Here is a 27,662-nt window from a genome sequence, read left to right on the forward strand (position 1 = left end):
CTCATGATTTGTGGTCTCCGACAGGGATGGTATAGGGAGGGGTAAAAATCATTTGTGGGAAAGGGACAGCGGGCCCAGTGGGGTTCTCAACCAATGCAGAATTCATTGGCAGGCTTCTTCTGGACAACAGGCAGAGCATTGGTTGCTTTCTCCACTCCGGAGAAAGCTGAATGTAGGAGCAGCCCCATCGTTCTTGCAGTTATGAGAGGTTGTATGCAATGCTTTCAATCAATTCTCTCCATCCTTTCAGTGGAGGGGAGGTGCCTGACATCGTTATCACGTAATGTATCGCATCCTTGGGATACGGATAAATATCGGTTATTGCATGGGATATATCGGTTGTATCACGTAATGTATCGTTATTGTTGGGAAACATGAGAACATTGGAAAATTGGTTGAATGTTTCAATGAAACTTCAAGGATTGTTGAAAAAGACATCAATATACACTTAGAAATCAAAACATTACCAAAAAAAAAAAAAAAAAGTGCACATAATAGGGGTTTCCTTTGTATGGGGTCCTAATATATGTGCTTTCCAACTGAACTGATGGAAGTATATTCAAAGTCTATTATTATAATTTATAAATGTAAGCGAACATATATGGAAACACAATCAATACACTCAAAAGCAAAAGAAGAATCACTAAATCAGGTTACAAACATGTTTAATTTTGTATTTGGATACAAAGATTGCAACTGATTTGTGAGAAATTGAGAAATTTTGTTTTCTCAATTTTCCGCAACTTGACCCATCTCCCCCAATTCTCGAAATTTAAGTCCAAATCCATAAATTTTTTATGGAAAACATGAAGAACCATAGCTTTGTAACTATTTGACATTGGTTTAACGTGATTTACAACAAAAATAATAGACTGGACTAGGCCCAGCAAACTGATGCCCTATCGAAGCAGATAGGTGTTCAAACATGTATTATTACCCAATTGAGCTAGACAGATGATAGAACCATGAAGATTGATACCATATGAATGATTTTGATCACCTGAAACTGGATCTTTCAGTTCTGATTTTACGCATATATTTCATGATGGGGCGGTCTCAGTAACTCTGGTAGGCAAGATGGCATTTCTGCAAGGGTGAAGCAGACAAGATCGAAACAATTCATTCAGCACCACTTGAGAGCCCGAGACTTGTTAAAATCAACCCCATATCTTTTTATTTTCAAGTGAGGTCTAATTGGACATGATACTGCCCTGGATAAGAGTCTTAACTCCAAAAATTCCCAATACATTGAGATTGGATGGATGTTCACGCAAACATCACCATGTTAGCCAGAAGACATCCCAACAGATTCCGATAGGATATGTCTCGATTTTACTGGAGTTCTTTTCAGCGGCGCAACCTGTGTATAGGATGGACCATACCCCCAAGAAAAAAGCTCTTATTTAATAATTCAACGCTTTAATTATGTTCAATGCGATATGCGGAGCCCACCACAATGCGTGCATGACAAACAATCCAGCCGTCATGATGAAAAATTCAGGTGGACCACACCATGCCTAAAACCTCTAAAATCAGGTTCTATGTCCCACCTGAGTTAGGGTACAGCCTATCTTTTTGGGTGTGCCTTCATCCTTTGTTGGGGGCTCATTTTTTTAAAAGGTAAAAATATCTATATTCAAAGAGCCAAAGAGCTGGAGGGGTAGGGAATTCCCAATACAAACAAAAGGGCAGTTTGTCCTGGATCTTGCTAGATCAACCACCGTCCGAATAAGGACACTCGATGGATGGTTTAACCAAAATGTTAAACCGTCCGACAGAAATCTCATCTCTTTAAAAAAATACAATTCATTTTCCAGTGAAATTTCTAGCCCCTGAGGCGCAAGAGCACACTTCTCCATGCAGGATTTCTATGACTATGGGAAACTAGTGGAAATGGTTGTGGATAATACTAGGAGTGCATTCCTCATCACTAAACAGAGTGCCATCATTCTAGAATTTGCTGTGATAGGGCTGAAAATGCCATCATTACGGACCCGACCTCATCTAAGAGTAACCCGCCCATCCCACTGAATTGGCACACATCCACTAAAAATCTTTGCCCTTTGCCAATAAGAAGCACTCTTTTAGTGGAATTAGCAGTACTTTTCTACTCCCCCAGCCATTGCCAGCACTTCCCTCCAATGGTGGTGGGGCACATCTTCTCAATGGATTTGATGGCATATACAAAACACACTGGGCCCCACACAGATCCAATGGAATGGTCCACACTTAATTCTGATCATGATTCCGCTCTTAAATAAGTTATCATATGAACAATCAGGATTCTGCCATTGTCAAAACATCGGTTTAGAGACATTAACGATGACTTTGGTGGGACCCACACCTGGCACCTTGACATGTAATTGAGATTAAGCAAACTAATTAGAAAGTTTAGGCCATTTTTCTCTATCTTATCTTATGATTTCATAAGATTGTAATGAAAGCATAAATCATGTTTGTATAAACCACCGCTTTAGCACACAAATAAGCAGAGTTTTCTTCTTTTTAAAAAAAAAAAAAAAAACAAAACCCTAATTCCAGTATTACACCCAGAACCCTAACCTCTCAGTTTTCACCTGGAAAAAAACCCTAATTCCAACTTCCTCTCCCAAAATCCCCCTCGAAACCCTAAAACCATCCGAAAAAGAAAGAAAAAAGAAAAATACAATCGCCGTAGATCCACGATCCGACCGACACCGAAATTATAAATCTCACCCTCAAACCTCGTCTTCGTGGAGGAGCATGTTGGGGATTCCCTTATTGACGGGGAACCTTCTGCCGGTCTCGGGGCAGAGGAGCGCTCCCTCCTCAACGTGGAGCTCGAGCAGCGCGTGGTGAAATTTCCTAAGGAAATCTTCGGAGGCAAGCATCGAGGGATCAGCGTCGTCGGGAAGCTCTGCGTATCCAAGGGTGCGGGACGCATCGACGAGGGCTTTCCATTCGATCTTGGGAAACATGTTCTTGAGAAAATCCGGATTGAAATCCACCTCTTTCTCTACGAATTTCTCCGCTTCGAGTCGGAGAGGGAAGCCGTTCGCGACGCCCTTGATGTTGGAAGATAGCATGTTGTGAGTTAAAAGCCTCATCTCCCCCTTTCCCTGCTGCTGCTGCTGTAACCTCTAGCCCTTTCAGTTCTCTTCGAATGTATTTATACAATGAAAAATGTTACGGTGTGCGTTTCCCACAGTTTTATCCTCTCTCTCTCTCTGGCAATTTGCAACTAAATAGTGTTTTGTGAGGATGGCCAAATTGGACGCGGATTAGCTAAGCGAGACAGACTCGCTTCTGAAGTGACGTCACCTAGTTCCTTGGGCCCCAACATGATGTATGTTTTGCATCCACACCGTTCATCCATTTGGAGAGATCATATTAGGTCATGATCCAAAGCATGAGTCAGATCCAAAGTTCGAGAGGACCCCACCACAGAAAACAGTGGGGAGAGTGACTCCCACCATTAAAAATTTCTAAGGGCCACAAAAGATTTCGATCAACCTGATATTTGTGTTTTCCCTTCTTTCATGTCTGCGTTAACATATGAACAGTTTGGATCTCAAAAAAACATCATGGTGGACCTTAGGAAGGTTTCAACAGTAGGCGTCACTCTCCCCTCTGTTTTCTGTGGTGGGGTCCACTCGAGCTTTGTATCTGCCTCATTCTTTGGTTCATGCCCTAAAATGATCTCTCCAAATGTATGAACGGTGTAGATATGACACATACATCATGATGACCCCCATAGAACTTGCTGACGTCACTTCAGGAGCTAGTCTCCCTACTCAACCTGTCAGTAGCTAACCGCGCTCCCAGATTGTTGGAAGCGTAGTAGTAAATAACCCTGAACCGTCCAATTGCTGCCCTCAAATTTATGGTTAGAAAGAAAGTGAGTGGCTCAAATTCAAATTGATTCAACTGTAGAAATCAGATTGTTACTCTTGGGCTACTGGGTATATTCATGGGCGGGACCACCTGATGAATTTCCCCGGTGGCTCCCCATTCCTCCTCTTATCTGTGGAAATGTTTTTTCTTTCTTCACTTCACTGGGGGTAAAAATAAAAATAAAAATAAAAAACTCAAAATCTATGTGCATGTAACGTACGGTGTGGAAAACAAGCTCATTGCATATGCACCAAGGACTGCTCACGTGCCAAAACAATCATGTCCAGCGATACACTGGCGCCTAATCATACATAAAATTTGTGACAATTAAGATCTCTATCAATCATGTCCAGCGATACACTGGCGCCTAATCATACATAAAATTTGTGACAATTAAGATCTCTATCAGTGGCATATTCAACGGTATATCTTGTATCTCACATGTGCAATATGAATAATGGGAATATCCCACATGTTTGACTAATAAACATTTTTTATTTTTGATTCTTTCTTTTTCTTTAAATCATGTTAAATTAGAATCAAATTATTATTTTAAAAAAAAAACATAAAAAATTATAAATTTGAAGCTTCGATTTTAATATTTGGAGGAGATGATCTAAGTTACAGAAAATTGAAAAAAAATAAAAATAAAAAAATTAGTTGTATTCAAACATAAATCAAACATGTAACATAATCTATTAATTTTTCTTTTGTTTTTGAATGTATTGTTTGTATTTCCACACACATTACATGTATAAATTATATGAATAAACTTTGAATATACTTACATTAATTCAATTGAATAGAGCATAAATTAAGTTTCCATATAAATAAAATTTATTACGTGAACTTGATTTTTTTAAAATGTTTTGATTTTATAAGTGTATATTGATATCTTTTTAAACAATCATTGAAGTTTCATTGAAAAATTCGACAAATTTCTCAATGTTTTCCCGTGTTTCCAACAACATCAATAGATTACACATTACAACTAATATATCCCATACGATAATCTATATATGTATCTGTATTCCAAAAATACAACACATAATACGATACCAGTATTTTGAACACTCAAAATTCAGACAAGCTCAATACATAACACGATACTAATATTTTGAACACTGCTCTACATTCAAAATTCAGACAAGCTCACTAGAATCGATTATGGCACTGGCCAAGGCCACGGACTGCTAAGTATCGAGATTCTTAAGGTCCCCAAGGTACAGCTGTACATCTTCGCAGAGCACCACCCATGCACTCTAGCCAGAAAAGATGAGAAAATTGCAAACAGCCAAGATCTCGCATCATACATATCCATTCTATTCCTAAATTTAGGAGAAGATTGTTCCAAATCTCCAACCCAGACATCAAATGCATGATACACCAGCCTATGTCCATGTATGCAATTGGAAAGAGCAGGAAAAATGCTAGCATGTATCAATCCAGGTAGAAAATATTGGTTGAACCTGTCATATTATAAACCTCATATTATACCCATTGTACTTTTGATGCATTCCAATTGAATTGCCTGCAATGAAAAAGCACCATGGCCCAATGAAAATGCATCATGTAAACTTGTTAGAAGATGAGCAAAACATCATCTCACCCAGAAGAGTTTGCATTTCACTGCAGGTTCTGCCACTATAACAAGCACACGTGGAGCCTTTTTACTAGGCCATGTCAGGGTTACAGAAAATTCCTCCAACCACTAATTTCAAACAATTCGCATCATTTGACTCATTCCTATATTATCAACCTAGGTATGATATTGAATGCCATTACTATCATTTGGATGTCTCAGGACACATTGACATTAAACACCCATACACACAATCCATTTTGATGGTAAGCTTAGGGCCTGTTTGGCCGGACGGATCCCATGGGATTAGGAGGGATGGGATGGATTCTAAGGTAATGATGGTGGTGTCAGTGGATTGATTTAAGTTCCATGGGATTGCTATATCCTGGGACAAGTTCACCGAGTTTGTTTGGCACGCCCGGCATATCCCGGGATTTTACCTTCCAATCCCTTCCAATCTGTCCAACCAAACACACCCCAGGCATGATTGAACGGGATAAGGAGGGACGGGATCTATTTTAAGGTAATGATGGTGATGTCAGTGAATTGTTTTAAGATCCATGGGTTTGCTATATGCTGGGACAAGTTCACTGGGTCTGTTTGGCTCATTTGGCATATCCTGGGATTTACCATCCCATCCCTCCTAATCCCTCTTAATCTGCCCGGCCAAACAGGCCCTTAATGAATTCCCGATGTGTTCCCATGTTTTGAACCCTGATTGAAGTGCCTGTCAATAGACATTTCAAGAGCCCTGGGAATCTCAAGGATCTAGCAGATGAGTGCAATTGCATTTCTATTATAAATATTCAACAGTGAAGAATACAAATAGTCTCTCCGTGAAACTCTCACCATCATTTACACTCCTTTTTTTTTATTGTTGCAACAAAGGACAGTGTGTTGCTTCCACCATCCACTTTACATGGAAAGCCAACCACCTGAAAATCTCCATATCTCAACTCAATGATTACTGAGAGCTCTTCCAACATGATATGAAAGGGAAAAAAATAAGGGAAAAAGAGCACCCAACACCCTAAAAAGGCAAATAACCTCAACTCCTGCTTGCAAGGCTCTCATAGAACAAGATGTACCCATGGTCAGTGTTGCTTGAGTACTCCTGTGCAGACCCGAAAAACGTCTGCACAGCTGACTCGTCGATCATCTCCACGTTTTCGTCGTCAAAGAACAACCAGTGATTGTGGCTCTTCACAAGGCTCACATAGTGGCCATGATTGGGTCCGCTCCCAACATGGACGACCACCGCGAACAGGGAGTACTCAGAGTCCGCGTCTTCCATGGTGTTGCTCAACTTCAGCTCTAGAGGGAAAACAACCCGGTAAGATAGCTTTTTGTACCGACCAAGCTGCTCAATGTATTTGAAGCGCTTCAGATGGATAACGAGTATAAATGGTGGCTTCTTGATCTTCATTCTCTTCTGGGCTTCTTGCAAACTGCAGCAGGGACAAACAAAACCTCAGGTAAAAATAAGGCTGATTATGCTTGCATATTCTCTATTTTTTTTTTTAATAAAAAAAAAAAGAGGGAGAGAGAGAAGGGAGAAAAAAAGAAGCAAAACTAACCTGCAGCACTTGTCACAGAAGAACTTATCCTCAGCGTTCAAAGTCTCGGTGGAACTGAAGTTTTTGAGGCAGCTAGTGATCGAGCTGTTTTGTTCAATATCAAGGCTCAAGTCTAGAAAAGTTTCATCCCTTGCTGTCACAGTTTCACACCGTAAGCATCGTGTTTCATTGGTCAGTATCCCCTGCATTTTGAGAGGAGTCAATACTCAGATTCCAGAAACGTTAACAGGAAGCACACATTTATTGGGCAGGAAAACAGCACCAAACAATTATTTTTCATCAATAATGTAAAAATTACAGAAAGCAAGTCATTACTCATTATCACGCCTAGCTAGCAATCATTTAAAAAGAACGGTTTGGGTTGGTTAACCTGAAAATTTTTGTGTACCCAGGTGACCAGTGGCTCTTTTTTACCACCATTGGTTTGAACAGCCTGTGGCCCATTTGCAGTCTTTTCAGATGGTGATGAAGTTTCTGGAGAGTCTTTTGTAGAATTGTGCTCTTTCTCCAGGATGTCAACAAGCTCATTAAGTAGAAAATTCAAAAATTCATGAGCATCCTACATTTAAAAAAAAAAAAGAAAAAAAAAAAAAGAAAAAAAAAAGGAAAAAAAAGAAGAGGGAAATGGTTCATATATATTCAATTAGAGGAGAAAATCAAAATGAAGATCATGAAATAATTGAAGACATAACAGGCTCTGTTGCATGTTACCAGTATGCATATGGGATACACCTATTGGTGATAAGGGACCAGAACTTGTATTTCCTTCTCTTTTTTTTCTGTTATTGTTTTCGTATACATCTGAACCTTCGAGCATGCATCTTCAATCACTTGCAGCATTTACATTATCATGGATCTTCTAATACTGTAATAATCTATATAGATGGATAGCTATGTCATCACAGCAGGTTTCCTACTGCCATTACTGACACCTTGTGTGTCCTCATCAACACTTATTCCTGTCAATGTCAAATGCATACCTGGTGCATGTAACTGCGGAAAAGCTCATTTTGTTTCTTCACTCTTTGCACAAAACGCTTTGGAGCAATAACACCCGTTTTCTTCTTCTGCGAACTTATCTGCATATTGCAATATCCAAACATTAGTTCCAGCAATAACATGTACCCGGTGGTTTTTTTTTTAAAATAAAAAATAAAAATGAAAAATTCTAACACACGCACACACACCGCCACACACTCACGCCATAGTGGGATTTCACCACCTATGGGTACTGGAACCCTTGACCAGGTGTTGAAACTCCTAAGAGTCTACCACCGGAGCAAGAGCAAGGACCCAGTGGTATATGTTAACCACTGTCAACGGAATATATGTATATGAGGAACTTTAGAGGGAGATGCCTCTCACAGAAGTAGAACAATGCCCTGTGAGCTGAACCCACATGCATTATTTCAGCTACTTATTTGTTGGTATGGTTTTCTGTACGGTGTCAATCAAGTGGTCTCTTTCTCACGCCATAGTGAGAGGGGCCTCCATAGCATTTCTACACAGGAATGCATGGACTGCAGTATTATCGGTGGGTGTCCGGCAGAACTCTTTTGTTTAGATGATCATTATCATCTAAGATTTATCCCAACTACTTGAGGTCGTGGAGAGCATTATCACTTCTCACAAGGATTGTGGGTTAGATTCCCATAGTCCCACCTCTACTCTTTTTGTTTAGAGAACATGCATCTAAAATCAATAATAACAGGTATATCTGATTCATTAATCTTTTATTTCATAGAAAAATCCATCTGTTCATCTCTGTTATCAAGTCCTAAGTACTGCTTGTCATTGTCACACCAAAACCCACATGCAGAAATTTTGCTTTTAAAATAGGCAGTGAGGTGTACACTGCCATGTGTGGTGTGTCACTCAATTCATCTCTGTTATCAAATGCTAACATCTGCTTGTCATTGTCACACGAAACAGCATGTAGATATTTTGTTTTTTAAATAAGCAGTGAGGGATACACCCTGTGTGGGTGCATGTATTTCTAGAGAGAGAGAGCAGTGAGAGATACACCGTACATGCGTTCGTACATGTGTCTGTAGAGAGAGAGAGAGAGAGAGAGTGAGCAAGCATTGGTTTCAAGTTTCAACTGAGCTGCACACTCCAATGCTGCTCATTTTCACATCTGCAGAACCCTTTTCAAATTGACAAATTCCATTTTCGATATCTGCTATTGTCAGACAATTCAAACCTCCATTGCTTGATGACAAATACATACAGGGTTTAGTTGTTGCAAACACAGCCCTGAAATATTTTGTACACTTAAACGATTAGCAAGTTAATATATTCCATGATCATGAGAAGAGCACAGCAATCCCCACAAAAACATGATGCATGCTCAAATTGTTGAAAGCCATTGTAGAAGAGGTTGAAGGAACCTATAGCTAGATATAGTGCTTGAATTGGTATTCTGGTGCTTGGATAGACTCTTTGATCATGGAGCTCAGGACCCATTTCAGCAAGGTCATTGAGATAGACAAGATGTTTTTGGAAACTGCTTTTTTTGCTATTCGCTAGGATTAAAAGTTCTGCCGCAGGCGGCAGCAACAATTGGTAGCATTACCAAGTTAAGAGTCCGGTGATCTACATTTCCCAGCTCTTGCCTCCTTTGAAGGACCTAGGTTATTCAAACTGGTCAAGGGAGCTCCATGATAGTGATTTGGGAAAGGGATGCCCCCTCAGCTGTCATCAGAGGATGCAATCGATCTTCTAGACAAAGGAGTTGATGGTAGAACAGTGGAGTTGCGGAGAGGTATGTGCAAAATGTTAAGAAACATGCCCTTAAAAGCTGAATCATATGAAATATTGAATAAATTATTAATCAACTAATTATTTGTGTGGTTGTGATTACATTTTTATCGTCATGTCTGCATCAATGATGCAAGACAATTAACCACTTGCTCTAAAAGCTCGAACTGATAGAGCATGACGAATTAATCAATTTATCACATAGCCCAAGCCCCACATCACATGGGTACCGCCTCACACGAGCTACCTGCCTCACACGGGCCACCCACCCCGAGTGTGTCCCCGCAGCATACAAGCTACCCCACTCGAGCCAGGTGTGAAAATGCCCCTGCATTAATCATCCCCGGTGAGGAGTCTCGAACACGAGACCTCCCACTCTGATACCACTTTGATGTAGGACAATTAACCACTTACTCTAAAAGCTCGAACTAATAGAGCATGGCGAATTAATCCATTTATCTCATAGCACAGGCCCCACATCACATGAGTTAGGACCTCAGCCAAACCCCCCTCGTGGACCCCACATCACATGGGTACCGCCTCACACGAGTGGCGCCCGCCTCACATGAGCCGCCCGCCCCAAGTATATCCCTGCATCCCACAGGCTACCCCACTCAAACCCGATGTGAAAATGCCCTTGCATTAATCAAATGGGTTATATTATAAGGAATACTATAGTACAATTAGGACAATGGATTGGAGTCCAATATGTATATTGTATCGGGTCATGTGCATCTGGAAAAAGCCCATGACACTATAAGACCGCAGCCTTCCCCATCCATGTGAATATGGTTCAGAACCATGACGTGTTTGCGCTGACACGTGTGAGGTTCCCATGGGACCGATGAGTGATTTGCATCAAGCATGGTTGCTTAATCTCGGATAATATGACTTGTGAACTAACATCAGTACATGGGTATGTGCCGTCTTATGTCCTGGAATATTGAATGCTTAGATCATGTGAGAAATGCACCCAAGTCCCACATGAGGAGCATACATTCACATGCACCCAATATTGTCATATGAGATCACATAAGCAATTGTACCATCGTGTATGCCATTTTGCACCAATGGATCGCATATGCCACGATGGCATATACAGTTGTTGTGTCATTGGGGCTTATGTGGTTGCACAGAGAAGTAAGCGACCGCGTAAGCCATAGTCTCTCTCTCTCTCTCTCTCTCTCTCTCTCTCACACACACACACACACTATTACCCTCATTTTCTCTTAAATTGACATCAATTTTTCAAAAAAAAAAATTACATCATTTTTTTTCACATTTTTTGGTATATGCAAATGAGTAGTTTGTTCGTTGACTTGTTATACTCTAATAAAACTATATTTTCAAAAAAAAAAAAACCTTATACTTGTAGTTTTTTAAATAATTTTATTTTTCCTTTTTAAAAAAATTACTTTTTTTTCAAAAAAATGCGATAGCATATGTGACTATGCCATCGCACAAGCGGACAACCCCCTTGGGTCGCATGGGATCAGTTATACCATTTAACAACATTGCATGCACCACAATCATATCCTTAGACCTACAAATCAATCACATATTCTCATCATCTACCTAATTATAGCTTTAACACATGTCATAATTCTTGCTACCCACGATGACTTGTACTTGTTATTGGGTTAATAATTGGAAATGTCTAGGAGGTATAATGATCTAATAAGGAATTCGTACCATGTGATCTTGTTATATAGATTGCTTCACCATAGAAGACTTGTTGGATTAACAAGCTCAGGTTGCGCGCATGCAGTCTATTTTGAGTCAAAAGGTTTTTTATAGAAAAGTTTTGAAAGAAAGTAATGTTGTTTTTTGTTTTAATACATGAGCTATGATTTTCACAACTGTCAAGTAGGGCCATGTTTAGGATCGGGGCCCACATGATGGTAGGGTGATAATGATCAGGGCATAAAGCTCATGTGCCTTCTTAAGTGCGAGTGGTTGATGATAGCCCACATGCATTATTTAGTAAGAAGACTAATGGACGTAAAGCCCATGACGAACTCTATATATATGAAACTCCAAGAGATCCCATGCCTAAGGCGTGGACATCTCTCTCTCTCTCTCTCTCTCTCTCTCTCTATCCACAATAAGAGCTAGGGTTAGGGTTTCTAAGATTCATCATGGATTCATCTCCTAGAGGGTGGAGAACTTTAAGAACTTTGGATGTTCAAACTTTAAAGGCTAGAACTCTTAAGACAAGTTTTGGCTTGAAAATCAAATTGAAGAAAATCTTCATCGAGCAAGAGGCATGCTCTAATCTAAACCCCCTCCAATTTTTCCTTATTTCAATTTTGATCCTCCTCATGTGTGGCGTGTAGGCATTGGTTGAATATATATATATATATATATGGGAAAATGTACTATGCACTCGAGCTCATAATAACGTCCCATGAGGTCGAGCTGTGTGGGACCCACCGTGATGCGTGTTGACCATCAACACCGTGCATTTGATGGGTCCCCTTTAAATTATGGGATATCCCAAAAATCAGCCGTATACGGAACTCAGGTGGCCATACCATCTAAAATCATGTGAAGACATGCCAAAAACATATAAAAGCACTTGTTGGGGCCCACTTGAGTTTTGAATGCTGCTGAAACTTGGTCTGAACCCTCCTCCAAGTGGGACACACATAATGGATGGGCTGGATTTGCAAACCAGATCTCCGTGGGCCCAAAAAATGATTATGAATGTTTTAATGGTGCACGGCCCCTCTCAACTTCTGTATGTGGTGTGGCCCACACAAGTCACAGATTGACTTGATTTTTGAGACCTAGGCCCACGATGGAATGGTGCATCTGACTAATGGGGTAGATTTTCGACACGCATCACGGGGGGCCCACATAGCTCGACCTCATGGGACGTTATCATAAGCTCGAGCACATAGTACCTTTTCCCTATATATATATATATATATATATATATATATATATATATATATATAGTGATATCAATACGAATGGTTCTAGATTGCGATCAGTTCAAAAGGAATTGTGTAACATCTTCTTAGAAGTTTTAGAGCTTTCCCAGCAAATCTCGTCATCCTTGGACGTCCCATGCATAAAAGCATATACCCATGCTTTCTAAGTTTTATTGTATATTATATGGTATAAAGAATATACATTCCTATTTTGGAATGTACTTTTTTAGCTTTTTCTTTTACTTGAAAATTGAAAATATGGATCCTCATTTGTCATGGTTTTACTTAGAAACCCACGATAAAAGATATATATTCATGGTTAGGGTTTTAGAAAAAGAACCAAATCCCAAAAGACAAGTTCTTGTAATCCTATGAAGTGAGACGTTTCAACGTCCAAAACCCTAGGGACACCCAAGAGAGCTGACATGGTCCACTAATGCACACTGCCTACCATAGTGCTCCCTTTGATCAACATATGTGAACATTGAACACTCGCAAGCACGAATTTGCACACGAAAAAAAAAATAAAAAAATAAAAAATCTAGAACCTTAATCCAATCATTTTTTATAATCAACCAAAGCAAGGAGATTCTACATACATTGATTAGGGGGAGACACCATGATAGGTGGTCTACACCAACAGACCACGTCCGCACCCTTAGGCATCCAAACAGTCTCTTCCATGGATTATGAGAATTGAGAACTCATTTTTTATGAACCGAGTTTTCTTCCAAAATCCTAATTATGAATATCTAACTTCTATAGTGGGTTTTTAAGCAAAACCATAACAAATAAAGATCCATAGTTTCCAATTTTTAAAGAAAGAAACTGAAGAAGAACATCCTAAAATAGAAATACGCATATTCTCTACACCATACAACATAAGAGAATAAAAACTAGAAAGCATGAGGGGAGATATGTTTTCATGTATGGGACGTCCAAGGTCAAGACATTCGCCATGAAAGATCTAAAACCTTCAAAGCGATGCTACTTAATCCCTCTTTAGTCTTTACATTGATTGCACTTTAGAACCAATCACTTTGATACCCCACTTATGTTGGGTTTTCTACCCACACGCCCACATGTATAAAGGATTAGGTACAATCAATTCAAACAACGAAAAAGAAAAAGTATGGAGAAGATCTAGACTAGAACATACCTTAAAGGTTGAAAATTCTCCACACTTTGATCTTCAAGCTACAATCTTCTCAAAGAACTCTAGCTTCCAAGATTTAAATACCCCAAGTTCTTAGAGCCACACACTCTAGAATATAAACACAATAATCACCCTTTTGAAACCATAACCCTAGCCCTAGTTCTTATTGGAGGGGAGAGAGAGAGAGAGAGAGAGAGAGAGAGAGAGAGAGCGAGCGTCCAAGCCTTGGGTATGAGCCCTCTTAACATATAGTCCCACATAGGCTTTAGGCCTACAAGTCTTCTCACTTAATGTATGTGAGTCATCACCTACCACTTGCACTTCAGATCGTCTTCTTGCACATGAACTCTTATGTCCCAAAACATACTTTATTCCACATCTTTCCAACTCATCATCACGATACACATTACATAAACCCTGGTCCCAAACATGGTTCTCATTTGACACTCGTAAAGATTCGTCATTGGATTTGTGACAAATCATAGCTAAAAGAAAACTCGTGTATTAAAATACAAACAACAATATTTTTTTAAAAGCTTTTAGACCAAAAGCCATTTGACTAAAAACCAACCACATGTTCACATGATTAATTGTGTTTGTCAATCCAAGTGGTCTTCTAAGTAAAGCAATCTATACAACATGATTGTGTGGTGTTGACATGGATCATCACATTCCTAACACATTTCTATATAATTAACCCAAATCACAAGTGTATGCCAACCTGGGTATCAAAAATAAACGACATGTGTCAAATCTAACTAGGTAGATAAAGAGGTTATGGGCCTAATCCTTAGGTCTAAAGGCGTATGAATGGAGTGCTTGTCAGGGTACGCTCTTTAAGGCTAGTTTAGATCGAAGGTAAACCAAAGGAATGCAAGGATCCCCCAACTAGGCTAAGGTGTCCTAGAAAATGCTTTTTGTTTACATCTGAGACTGTTTGGATTTCAATTCCACAAAGGGAAACCTTATTTCCCTCTAAAATTATCATTTAAAACGTCACATCAAAGGCAAACTCTTTTTCCTCAATTTGAATTTGAAAAGAAAGGTTGTACTCAAAATGTAAACACTTGCTACTTCTCAAACATATGCAAATGTCTTGTCAATGCAAACTGGTTGCATTTCTCAATTTGCATTCAATCCAAACAAGCCCTTACATGGGACTTGGGTGTGTTCCTCACATATTCTAACCTTTCAATATGTGATGTAGGACGTGGCACCGATACATTCCTAGCATGGTTGGATCAAAAGAAGGTGGACCGTAAATTGATAATAACTTTTGATCCGGGTATCGTTACGGAGTGCATAACCTATCAATCTTTACTAAAACGGGGTGTCCGAGGTGAACCAACCCACAAAGTGGGTCGGGTCTATCCGTTTCGTAAAAAAATGCGCACTTTCAGCTCAAAAACGAAATTTTAAGGAAAAATTATTTTTTAAGTAACTCCAATTTTTTAATGTTTTCTTATTTTTAGAGTATTAGATTTTTTTTTGTTTTTTTAGAAATAACTTGTAATCATGTTAGGACTCTTCTAGCAAAAGTTTATTTGGAATTTTTATTTTTAGAAATTAAGTTTTAGAAGAGTTTTATTAGAATTAGGATTCTTATTAGAGTTATGATTTTGCTATTTTTGGTAATTATGAATTTTGGTTTTTTTCTATATTAATGGTGTAACAGACATACACATTAGACAATTATCAAGCAATTTATTTCGAATTTTAGAAAATTATTTCTATTTTTTTATTTTCCTCGTGGATTCGAGGTATCTCTATGAGGAGTCTAGAGAAGCTCTGTGGATTCGGAGTAGTTATCCCCCTGAGGAAGACGATGCTCGACCTCAACACGTCCTTCCCTGCGTCAGTTTGGTATCAGAGCGAGGCTTTCTCCTCGGATTTATGGCTTCTAGCGACGGGTCGGGCAACAATCCCATGGACGATGCTCCATGAAATAATCTTTTAACAGCTTTCGAAGTAGCGCAACGAGAGAATCGGCCAACCATGCAAGGGCTACAGACTTCCATCGATCACATGACAGAGGCCCTAAGACAACTCCGTATTCATGGTGGTAATCCACCCCCAAAAGGTGTTGGAACTTGTAATTGCACTGATTGTAGGACAGTACCAGCAGTGAACCACATGATCACTCTAGAGAAGATGAGATCCAACGACATGATTCCACAATATCCCGGACGAGGCATTGATCGGATAGATCAAACAGATCGAGATTTCAAAGTGAAAGTCGATCTTCATAGCTTCAATAGCCAACTTCATATTGAGGATTTCCTCGATTGGCTTTCTGAAGTTGAGCAATTCTTCGACTATATGGAAATTCCTAAAGCAAAAAAGGTTAAGCTTGTGACCTACAAGTTGAAGGGCGGAGCTTTGGTTTGATGGGAACAACTTCAACTTGAGCGGACGTGACAGATGAAGGCGCCAATCCGCACGTGGTCACGGATGAAGCAGTTGTTGTGCATGCGATTCCTCCCTCGAGATTACGATCAGGTATTATTCCAACAAAACCAAAATTGTTGGCAGGATAGCCATTCAGTAAAGGGTTATGCAAAGAAATCTCATTATTTGTTGGCGAGAGATGACCTCATTGAAACAGAATTGCGACGGGCCACAAGATTCATCAATAGTAGACATGTGACTCCTATGGGAACAAAAAACCAACCCAAGACTTCTAAAGTAGAGGGACAATCTCTCATAACCGAACAGGATTTTGTTAAACAATTTGAGGAGACAGAAGATGTAGATGCATTAGTTGAAAATGAAAAATATATGGAGCCTGTGAACATCCCAGAGGATTTGAAACCAGTGTTGCAGGAGTTCAATGCAATTGTGCTTAATGAACTTCCTAATAAATTGCCTCCCATATAAGATATACAAAACCACATTGATCTTGTCTCAGAGGCAAGTCTGGCTAATTGCCCACATTTCAGGAAGAATATGAGATCTTGCCGGCACAAGTGAAGGAACTGATACATACTAGTCAAGTCAAGGAGAGCATGAGTACATGTATTGTGTCAGCTCAAGAGCCTAATGCAAAGCACATGGAAAAGGCTGATAAACATCAGTGCCATAAATTGTTTAAGTATCATGTGCGAAGTCATTTGGATAACTCGAGGACAAGTTTTTTCCAAGTGGAGGATTCTGATGTAGGACGTGGCACCGATACATTCCTAGCATGGTTGGACCAAAAGAAGGTGGACCGTAAATTGATCATAACTTTTGATCTGGGTATCATTACGGAGCGCATAACCTATCGATCTTTACTGAAATGGGCCATCTGAGGTGAACCGACCCACAAAGTGGGTCGCGTCTGTCCATTTTGCAGAAAAGGCGCACTTTCAGCTCAAAAACGAAATTTTAAGGAAAAATTACTATTTTTAGTAATTCCAATTTTTTAATATTTCCTTATTTTTAAAGTTTCAGATTTTCTTCTTTTTTTTTAGAAATAACTTGTAATCATGCTAGGACTCTTCTAGCAAAAGTTTATTTGGAATTTTTATTTTTAGAAATTAGGCTTTAGAATAGTTTTATTAGAATTAGGATTTTTATCAGAGTTAGGATTTTGCTATTTTTGGTAATTACGAATTTTGGTTTTTTTCTATATTAATGGTGTAACAGACATACACACATTAGACAATTATCAAACAATTTATTTCAAATTTTAGAAAATTATTTCTATTTTCGTATTTTCCTTGTGGATTCCAGGTATCTCTGTGAGGAGTCCAGAGAAGCTCTGTGGATTCGGAGTAGTTACCCCCCCGAGGAAGACGGTGCTCGACCTCAACACGTCCTTCCCTACGTCAATATGTCAATCCATATAAGAATAGCATACCCATGTATTGATGTGAGTTCAAAACTCTAAATTGTCCAAGATTAAAGTAACACCACTTTATGCAAGTCATTAGCCACATGGTAACATCATACACGTTCCCAAACATGTCTAGTATTCAACAATGGTTATGGAATAACCATTACATAACAGCGATGTCGTCATGCGATAGAATGTCGTAACAACCAATTTGAAAAAAAAAAAAAAAAAAGGCCCATAACGAGCCACTAAATAGTAATAGGGAAGTAAGGGGCCAAAATGAGGTCGTATATGGGCCTATAATGGACCAATACATGTTTCCTATAAATAAATAAGTCAACTGTTACAGGGCCATTATGGCCACCAGTACTATCATTGAATATCTTCCAAACACATGACCATTTTGAACTATATGTTCACATGGATAAGAAAAGCTAATGTCTTATCTCTCAAGTGTCATGGGCTTATGCCACACGCACAAGACTTGATACAATATCCATATAAGACCCCACTCCATGGTCTTGACTGTACCATAATATACCTTGTAATATAACACACTTGATACACACACATAACAAGAATGCAATTACAACCACAACCAATTAATAGTTCATTCAAGGTATCACATGCTTTGGCTATTAAGGGCACATTTCCTAACGGGGCCTGCTGGTGTTAGGGGGATTGCTCACGATGAAAATCATGTTCTGCTGGAATTTTCAGGACCTATAGGCATCACAGATTATAATGATCCGGGGGCGGCTGCCTTGTTGCAAGCCATCCATGTGAAGATGGACTTTGATCACTTAGTGATCATCGAAGGGGATTCTCACAATATCACTTCCTAAGCCAAGGCTTGTGTGAACCCGTGGAGATTAGCTGACCTGTTGGAGGAAGCTCTCAACTTCTACAACCACCACCGTGTTTCATACATGTTCCAAGAGAGGCTAATGAGGTGGCCAATATCACCAAAAAGGGCACTCTCAGTCCTTCTCTACTCATAGAAGACAGAAGATGAATTGCTTTAGGTTTTTTTTCTTGGTTCTCTGTTGCTTTAATGTGGTTTGAGCTTCTGTTTTGTGCCAGGTGTTGTTTCTTTTTCTTTTTAATTAAATTCCATTTCCTCATAAAAATACACATTTTACGAACACAAAATGTAATCTCTTTTACTCTCATTGTTTTTAACTGTAATTGAGGATAAGTGAAGGATGTGTCAACAAGAGAGCAGACAAAGCACACCAGGTGCCCCTAAATGCTGCTGTTATTGTTTTTCAACGACATGTCCCTAACTTTAATATGTCAAAGTTAAATAAAAAAGTTTGTTTCAGAACTTTGCCATCAATTAGTACAGAAGTTGTTAGGCCACAAACCCTAATTTTGACTTCAGATATGAGGATAAGGTTTTCGTACACAAGTATTTCCATTGGATAAAATTCAAATAACAAAGACATGGATTGATCCCAAAAGGAAACAATCAATGATTCTCCATATCAACATAACAATGGTCTGGATTGCCTCTTTTTCACTATAGCTGAAATAAGACAGAGACCCATCATATGAAGAAGTAGAAGAGTGATTTGGAAAAGAAAAGGGAAAAAAGCAGCGACCAAGCATATAGACAGGACCTGGGTACAAGCCACTTCAAAACATTATTAGCCTTTACTATCAAGTTCCAATACAAAAATACTCAAGAGTTGACAAGTCTAAAGAACATGTTCCATAGTCTGTCTGAATGAACTTCTACTATGTTCAAGCTGTCATGCTTAAAAAATTGTCCAAGCCTGAGAACGAACTGTCTACTGACGTTAAGATAAAAACCAATTCTTGTTAAAGAATTGACATTTGTCTTTGTCAAAAACAATTCTTGTTAAAGAAAAAGAGTTATAATAAAGAAATGATTCCCAGCCATCAACGATGGTCTAACAATTTCTCATGCTCTTTCCTCAAAAGACATGGCAAAAAAGAAATATTGAGAATCCTATTAACTTCTCTAACCTCCTCTATCTGCCTGCTAACATCCATGAAACTAATAAAAGACCTCCTCCACCAAATAGAGTTAGCAGAGAGTCCCCTCAAGAATAAAAGAACCTGAAAAAATTTCAAGAAAAGCTCATCTACTGAAGTCAGGAGAGAACAAGCATTCTCAACTCAAAGATCCCAATCTAGAGGGAGGAAAAATATCCCACTCCAGCAAAGCCCAGGTTCCCCATGCAGATACCATCAACCACAATCTATAACTTCAACGCTTTAGAGAACTCCAGCTCGTTAGTTGAGTTGGCTAGTGCACGCCTCTTCTAGACCATTGTTGTCAAAATACTACAATTTACGATTTATGATTTGAGTCGAATCTTAAGCAAAATGATTTCAATCCCACCTTTGAATCCCTTGTTATGAATCTTATGATTTTATGATTTGAATCCTATGATTATGATTCAAATTATACTTGTTCTCTTCTATTTTCAGCTTCACTTGGCTTTCATTTTATGTTTTTAAATTGGTGGGGGATTTAAGAATCATTTAGTAAAAAAAAAACTTCAAAAGAACTTTAAAAAATAATTTAGAAAAGGCAATTTTTTTTTTCCTTATAAGAGATAAATTATATATATTCTCTTCAACATTAAATCGTAGAGCGTTTTTCTTTTTTAATGACTTCTTACTTCTTAACTGGTCAAAAACCAAATTAATGTATGACTTATCTAGAATGTTTTTATGGATGGTTCCAATCATGTTGACATATACATATTTGTGGAATGATGGTTAGAAATCAAAATATCTTTTTTCGTTAGTCTACAAAATCAAATGCCACCTTTCCAATGTGATTCTACATATAAGAAAATTAACAAGAACATAATTTTTTGGTAGACGATAGGGTGTCCCCGCACCTTTTTAAGGCAGGACTAATCCCTACGGATGCACGCAATCACCCGCAAACCATGTGAATTGGGTAATCCCGATGAGGGGAATCAAACTCACGTTTGTGGGGAGCAAACCCACGATGCTAGTACAAGAACATAAATTATTAAAGGATCCATGTACGTTTTAAGGAAAATTTCTTAAAAGACTTGAAGATAAGAATCCTTTAACACTATCATGACATGGTATTACTTGGTACATATTGATGGCAAAAGAATGACTTCTGATTTTTTATTTTTTCCTGATTTATTTATATTTTTCATGTTTTTAAGATCATAAAAAAATCTTTCAATTTATTTCAATTACCTTTGCAAAAAAAAAAAAATCTTACAATTTGCAATTTGATACGAATCAACCCCTATAACGATTTGCGATACGATAACAATTTTGACAACATTGTTCTAGAGGGAAGACCCCCAGACTCATGTCCCATATGTATTGGGCTTGGATTTTGCCTGAACTGATCACCAAAAAAAAAAAACCTCTTTAAGAAGCCTTCCCTCACAAGAAGTCTCACCATTGAACACCTTAAGAATATGGGCATACCGTGAATACATGTGCCATGTGTTGTGATGATGAGTCGGCGAATCATCTGCTGATTCATTGTTTGTTGGCTAGAAAAGGACGGGCCGTGGTCCTTTCCAAGTTTGGAATGTCATGGGTATTCCCTCATATGGTCCTGGATCTGATTGAAAGTTGGCATGTTGATGCATGGGGTCAATTAGCCAATTAATTACTGAATATGGTTGCTTATTCTGTATTGTGCACGCTATGGAAGGAGAGGAAAGCAAGAATTTCTAAAGGCCCCTCTACTGCCGCTCTCAGACTGGTGAACAAGATTGTTAACAACTCAAGCCAGTGGGCTAAATAGGATCACAGTTTTGTTGGGACCCTTCCTCAAGCTTCTACGCAGATTGGGCTAAAATCCTGCAGAGCAACTGGAAGAAGCTAAAGCCCATGTCACAGTGGTCTCCTCCACCCCCAGGTGTTTTAAAGGTAAATTTTGACAGTAGTTTGCTGGGAAATCCAGGTCTTACGGGTGTGGGGAGAATTTCTTGTGACAGTGCTCGAGTGTCGCTGGTGGATTTTTCCAGTCAAATTGATATCACAGACTCTGAATTCAAGGAAGCCGCAGCATTCCAGCAGGGTGTCAATGTGGTTTTTCAACTCAATGTATTTTGTACAGTATTTTAAGGCAACTTGAGGAATGTGATCAAATGGTCTAGAGGAGAAGAATGCCCTGGAGGGTCGCAGATATTACAGCGGAAGCCAGTGACATTTTTGCACATCCCAAGAGGCCAACTCAGTGGCAGATGAGCTTGCCAAGAGTGGGGAGTTAGGAATGAGCTTCTCATCATCAACAGAAGAGAGTGTGGTTGAGTTGTTTTGGCTAGTATTTGTTTGAGAAAGTAATGTTGCCAGGATTTTATGGAATATTCTTTGCTAAGAGTCATTCTGCTCGACTCTTTAACTTTTTTTATATTTCCTATTTCTAGTGTTTGAAATAAAATTTCAGCAAGTCTTTCTGCTCGACTCTTTTAACTTGTTTTATATTTCCTATTTCTAGTGTTTGAAATCATCCCAAAAAAAAACTCGTTAGATGAGTTGCGGCTTTCCACTCCTCTTCTGGATGGGAGACCTAGACATATGTCCAACAAGCATAGTGTTTCATCTGCCTGAATCAACTACCCGAAAACAGTCTTCCCTCAAAAAGTCCGAACTCTATAGAATTCCTTAGAAGCGATCCCCCAAGAAACAAATTGTTCTCTTATTTTTCCCTTTAGCACACTGACACTTCCATGTAAAGATTTTGTTTTACATTCCCTGTAAGGATCAAAGAACCACACCGATCATGACTTCAAAAGAATCTGACCTTTGTGGTGACAATAGCCTATGAACCAACGGTTGTGATGTCAAGGCCTGATTAAGAGAACCTAGGGAAATGTAAAAGAGACAAATCGCAGCCATGTAAGATGAAGGCAGCTAATATTTACCAATAGAACCTTTTTACCTGAGTGAATAGATCGGCCAAGCATGTCAAAAGATTCTCTTCCGCATCTCCCGGATTCTTGTTATTAGCGTAATATTCCAGTAACTGTTCGCGGAATGGGACACAAAAGTAAAGGGCCTGTGAACAAAAGTAACAATCTGCATTTTAGATGAACAGTCAAGGAAATCAGATCAAAAATAAAATACAGCTTAAGGCATATCAAAAGCATGTAGAGTTATTTCATAACAACGCAAAATATCCATGATCCATATACCACCAATAAATTTGACTGTGTCACCAGGTAACTGTATCCTAAAACACTTTTTGGGTTTCCCATGGCCACCTAGATAAAACAAAAGCATTGCACCAAAGCTCTTACTGAAAGTTGGCTTTAGTTACTCAAATATTGAACAAGTTCCCAAGTATGTTGAAATTTAGCGATTTCTTATGTAATTAAATTGCTCTTCGAATTTGGTACAACTTAATGTCTTGTCATATTCTATGACAGAGAATTCATATATTACTGATTCGGAGATCAGATCTCACCACCACAACATCTCAACAATGAGGAAAATACGTATCCTTTGTGATCTCTCATCTACAGTTGAAAGACTTGCAACTGTGAGAATTTGCTCTGTAAAAGGACCAGACAATCGATATTTTCAAGATAAGGATCCCTCAGTTGAAGAGATCATTTATTCGGTGAAATTTGTTGTTTCGGAATGGGCTCCTTATGTTGAAGCAAGATGTGTCTACTAATCTTTCAATTTGGTGTTTGTCCTAACATTGGGTTGTTTTGTCTTTTGGCAGATTTTTTAATAAATTTTCAGTTATCTCTAGAAAAGTCATTAGGCAATAATGTGAGGGAAAGTAGACTTAGATAATTCATCCATGTACAACAAAGACCAAGAACTGAACTAGTTGAGAGTGAGTCAGTTCAAGTTGAAGGCTCTAAAAGGCAAGGGGGATGGCCAAAAGGATGTGCGTGGAGGTAATAAGAAAAGACTTAAGGGCCTAGGGTTTAACTGAGGATACGTTCCCTGATAGAGTGGCATGGTGTAATAGAATTTGAATTGGTATAAAGCTTTTGGTGGTGGTGATGAATAAGATACAAAAGAGTGAAGCATAAGGGGGAAAAAAAAAAAACTCTATTGACCAGTTCATGTTGGAGTGGCCGAGCTCTATTGACCAGTTCATGTTGGCATGGCATGGTAGAGGCAATGGGAACAAAGGAAAAAACAAAAAAACAAAAAAAAAAAAGTGTGGCATTTATGTTTAGTGGTGGGTTTGTAGTTCATATGGCTAGAAAGGAATGATCGTTGTTTCAGAAATAGGCGGGGAGAGGTGTTGGAGGTTTTCAAAGGGGCTAAATCTTATGTAATGGTTTTGGCGATTATATCCAAAGTTCTTTCCCAATTCCCGATTAGTTGGATTGAGTTGTAATTTTATTTTTCTAGTTTCTTAGCTTTCTGTGTATTTGTCTCCGGCCTTCTATGAATAAATTTATCATCTTTCAAAAAAAAAGCCCATATAACAAGGACCAAATACTTTGGTCAAAGTCCCTATGACAGGAGACCCAACTTATTACATCTAGCCTTGTTCTTTTGTAGATAGCATCTCCAACCAATGTTTTTCGTGTCGTTATCACGTAGTGCATCGCACCCTTGGGATACGGATACATATCGGTCATCGCATGGGATATATATCAATTGTATCGCGTAATTTAGCTGTTATTGGGAAACATGGGGAAACATTGGGAAATTGGTCGAATTTTTCGGTGAAATTTCAAGGATAGTTTTTTTTTAAAAAAAACACCAATATACACTCATAAATAAATAAATAATCGCAAAAAACAAGTGCACATAACAGGTTTCCTTTGCATAAGGTCCTAATCTATAACTATCTAACTGAACTGATGCAACTATATTCAAAGTCAATTCATAAATTTTATAAATGTAAGAAGACATGTATGGAAACACAAGCATTACATTCAAAAAAAAAAAAAAAAAAAAGTAGTAAAAAGGTAGAAATATACCTATGGATTTCGAAAAAAAAAAAATTTACATTTTTATTATTTTTAATTAAAAAATTAAAAAATTTTCCAAATTGCCAAGAATGTGTAGATCAGCTAATATACATGTTTGATTTTGTATTTGAATACTAAAATTGCAACCGATTTGGAAAAAAAAATTTGGAGAAATTTTGAGTTTTCCTCAATTTTCCACAACTCGGCCCACCTCCCCCAAACCTTTAAATCAAAGCCCCAAATCCATAAATTCTCATGCAAATATAAAGAATCATTGATTTCTCACCATTTGACACTATTTATAACATATAAAAACGAGAAATAAAAAACTAAAGCCCAAAAATACACACCTTTTAGAATCCAACCCAAGAAGCTTCAGATCACACCTCCGGAGAAATTTCGATGATTTTCTTCCAACAAACTAGAGTGGATTGGTCAAAATCACCTTACAATGTACATGGATGATTTTTTATTTTTTATTTTTTTTTTGCGAAAAATGATTTTTCAGGATTTTTCAGAAAAAATAGTGTCAGTTTCCCTTTATCCCTTCTAATATTGCACTCATTGCGACACCGTGCAATATATTGCACAATACCATGAAAAATGGATATTAAAGTTCGGATTCATATCGCTCAGTTGGGATAACCAATATATTGTGGGATATATTGGTGATATTGCAAGATACTAAAAACAGTCTCCGACCTGCTCCTGTTAATAATAAAAAAATAAAAATAAAAATAAAAAAACTCCAGTTGTTCCTCTCCCCCCAAATGGCCCAAATGACAGCCAATGGAGCTAATCTCTACACCACTCTTTCCTTTCTCCCAACGTCTCCCCCATGCCATGCCTAGAATAGACTCGCAACGAACCCAAGCATCACCCACAATATTCCAAAAGAGATTAAGAATCTCTCCCACACCTTCATACAATCATGATCTGAAATTAGACAGACTTATGATTACGATACGTAACAACAGGTTTCTTTTATTGGAGACAGTAACAAAAATCCAGCAAAATGGTTTTTGCTAACAAAAGAATATTCTGCAAACAACACCACTGTCATAAAGAAGACACGCAAGGACCAAGACCAGATCCATTCTAAGGGAGTACATATGCAGACCTTAGAATCACCCAAAACCCCCAAGACAACCATCTAAAGCTACCAAATGCCAGGGTCACAATTGTTGATAGAGTTATAAAAGGTTAAGTCGGATGCCTAGAAATCCAGATCCCATCACCAAACCATACAAGATTTCTGACTAAGCAAGGAAATGCACCACAACTCATGTAAATGGATAAACATCCTACATCAACTACTCAAAAACATATATTGGTTCCTGAGAACATCTGATAATTTAATATGCCAAATCACACCCACCGCCTGGGCACCTATAGTCTTGTGGGTGGACATGCAAGTACAATACCTTTCACTATGATTTAATTCCATTTGGTTCCACCATGACCTAATATACTATGAGCTTCTGCGTGCATGTGTGTGCACATATTCGCACATTCATGATTCAAAATAGTGAATTACACCACGGCACCCATTGGAGTTTTGTCAGATACTATGGCTGCCATTACACCACGTGAGTGTGTGCACACATGTGTGCGAAGAGGCGAGTGTGCGCCTGCATGTGTTGTGTGCATGCACATGTGCACTATGAATGCATGTCAGCATTTATGCGTGTGCATGAGCGCGCATGTGTTATGTCAGTTGTGTAACCGATTGTTGAATTTTGCCAATCAAGCACGAAAATTCCTGTTTCGAATGACTCACATAGCAGGATTCATAAAACCAACCCCAACATAGCCCGTACAATGCTATGAATACATATCATCATCTTAGTCTTTCACCAAGCACTTTTCAGTTGGATTTTAATAGTTAGATTGGCAGAAGTTTTATCATCAGCAGCGCACCAAACCCAGCAAACCCCTTCAACCATATCGACATAAATCTAACACTAATCGGAACAAGAAATGAAATAAAACAAGGCGAATAATGGTATTTCATTTTCCAATCAATCAATCAAACAGAAAGAGGTGAAGCCAAATGGAATGGAAGGGAATCGATGAGATTGGAACCTGCAAGACGCTGTTACAATAGCAGGTATTGCCGAAATTCTCAAGGCCGAAATACCTCTCGCCTTCAGGGAACTGGTCGCCAAGAGCCTTCTCGAGCTTGGAACCCGTTGCTCCCATGACCATTCACCAACTCTCTCTCTCGCTCACTCTCTCACACTACCAGAACCTCTCTCTCTCTCTTCCTTCTTTAGCTAGGGTTTCTCGCCATGGAAATAACAGAAGCTTCTTTCCTTCTTCTCTTCTTTTATCTTTGAGGGATAAAGAGAGACAGAGAGGGATTTTTCTAGGGTTTTGCAGAGATGATTTGAGGATATAAAGGCATCCAAAAGGGTTTCTTCTTCTTGTTCTTCTCCTTTTTTATTAATACTTTGTTTGAGAGAGAAATACTGATCTGCCAGCCCTTCTTTTGTTTCATAGGTTGGTGTTGACTCAATACGCATATACGGTACGGTCGAACCTGAACTACCATGATGTGGTGGGCCATCTGTTCCTGGTACACGTGGCAAGGTAATGCATCAATCGGGTCCATCCATGTCCTGAGGCTATCGAGGATGTCTTTAGTTTCATAGAATTACCCATTGAAGATTTTACAATCAGTTACTTTAAGGGCAATTGATCAGATGGCTAGGATCATCCGATCTATTGCCATGTAAAACCATTTTACGTACACAGCAGAGGTAAGCAGATGGACGGTTCCTAACGGTAATCAATCTTCCACGTGTACGGTGAACAGTAGTTCCACGGTATTCCGTTTCTTTCTACCCTATCGTATCATCCTGTACCGCGTGGATATTACCCATGTATGTCCTTTTTCAAGCCCTACGGAAGGGACTCGGGCATTTTGTACGGACCCAGAACTTCACACGTAGTTACTTTGGCACGTATGGAACGAGCCCCATTGGCTTGGTTTACGTGGAGAGGAATGTCACTTCCTGGTGCTGGATCTTCAA

The 27,662-nt window shown here is 38.8% G+C and overlaps 2 protein-coding genes across 3 annotated transcripts; both read right to left on the reverse strand.

Moving 5' to 3' along the window:
* Positions 1–2,514: 2,514 nt before the first annotated feature.
* LOC131242282 (multifunctional methyltransferase subunit TRM112 homolog A-like) lies at positions 2,515–3,131 on the reverse strand. The gene has a single exon (XM_058240831.1). It carries the CDS (start codon positions 3,084–3,086, stop codon positions 2,718–2,720), a length of 369 nt encoding a protein of 122 aa, XP_058096814.1. The 5' UTR covers positions 3,087–3,131; the 3' UTR covers positions 2,515–2,717.
* A 3,100-nt stretch (positions 3,132–6,231) lies between these two features.
* On the reverse strand, positions 6,232–27,093 carry LOC131242281 (ubiquitin carboxyl-terminal hydrolase 4-like). Of its 2 annotated transcripts, XM_058240829.1 has the most exons (6): positions 26,713–27,093; positions 22,623–22,739; positions 8,013–8,111; positions 7,403–7,591; positions 7,033–7,214; positions 6,232–6,903 (listed from the first exon to the last, which is right to left on the reverse strand). In XM_058240829.1, the coding sequence occupies exons 1-6, from the start codon at positions 26,833–26,835 to the stop codon at positions 6,504–6,506; spliced, it is 1,110 nt and encodes a 369-aa protein (XP_058096812.1). In that variant the 5' UTR covers positions 26,836–27,093; the 3' UTR covers positions 6,232–6,503. The 2 variants fall into 2 exon arrangements, with proteins under 2 accessions (XP_058096812.1, XP_058096813.1); XM_058240830.1 differs by lacking the exons at positions 22,623–22,739; positions 26,713–27,093 and adding an exon at positions 8,398–8,990.
* Between the last annotated feature and the right edge of the window lie 569 nt (positions 27,094–27,662).

Source organism: Magnolia sinica, chromosome 4 (assembly GCF_029962835.1).
Source record: "Magnolia sinica isolate HGM2019 chromosome 4, MsV1, whole genome shotgun sequence".
NCBI classification, from domain to species: Eukaryota; Viridiplantae; Streptophyta; class Magnoliopsida; order Magnoliales; family Magnoliaceae; genus Magnolia; species Magnolia sinica.

Coding starts and splice junctions, on each gene's coding strand:
- LOC131242282 (XM_058240831.1), bottom strand. CDS start 3,086: ATGAGGCTTTTAACTCACAACATGCTATCTTCCAACATCAAGGGCGTC.
- LOC131242281 (XM_058240829.1), bottom strand. CDS start 26,835: ATGGTCATGGGAGCAACGGGTTCCAAGCTCGAGAAGGCTCTTGGCGAC. Junction 22,740..26,712: donor ATTGTAACAGCGTCTTGCAG/GTTCCAATCTCA, acceptor TTTTGTTCACAG/GCCCTTTACTTTTGTGTCCC. Junction 7,215..7,402: donor GGGTACACAAAAATTTTCAG/GTTAACCAACCC, acceptor CTCAAAATGCAG/GGGATACTGACCAATGAAAC.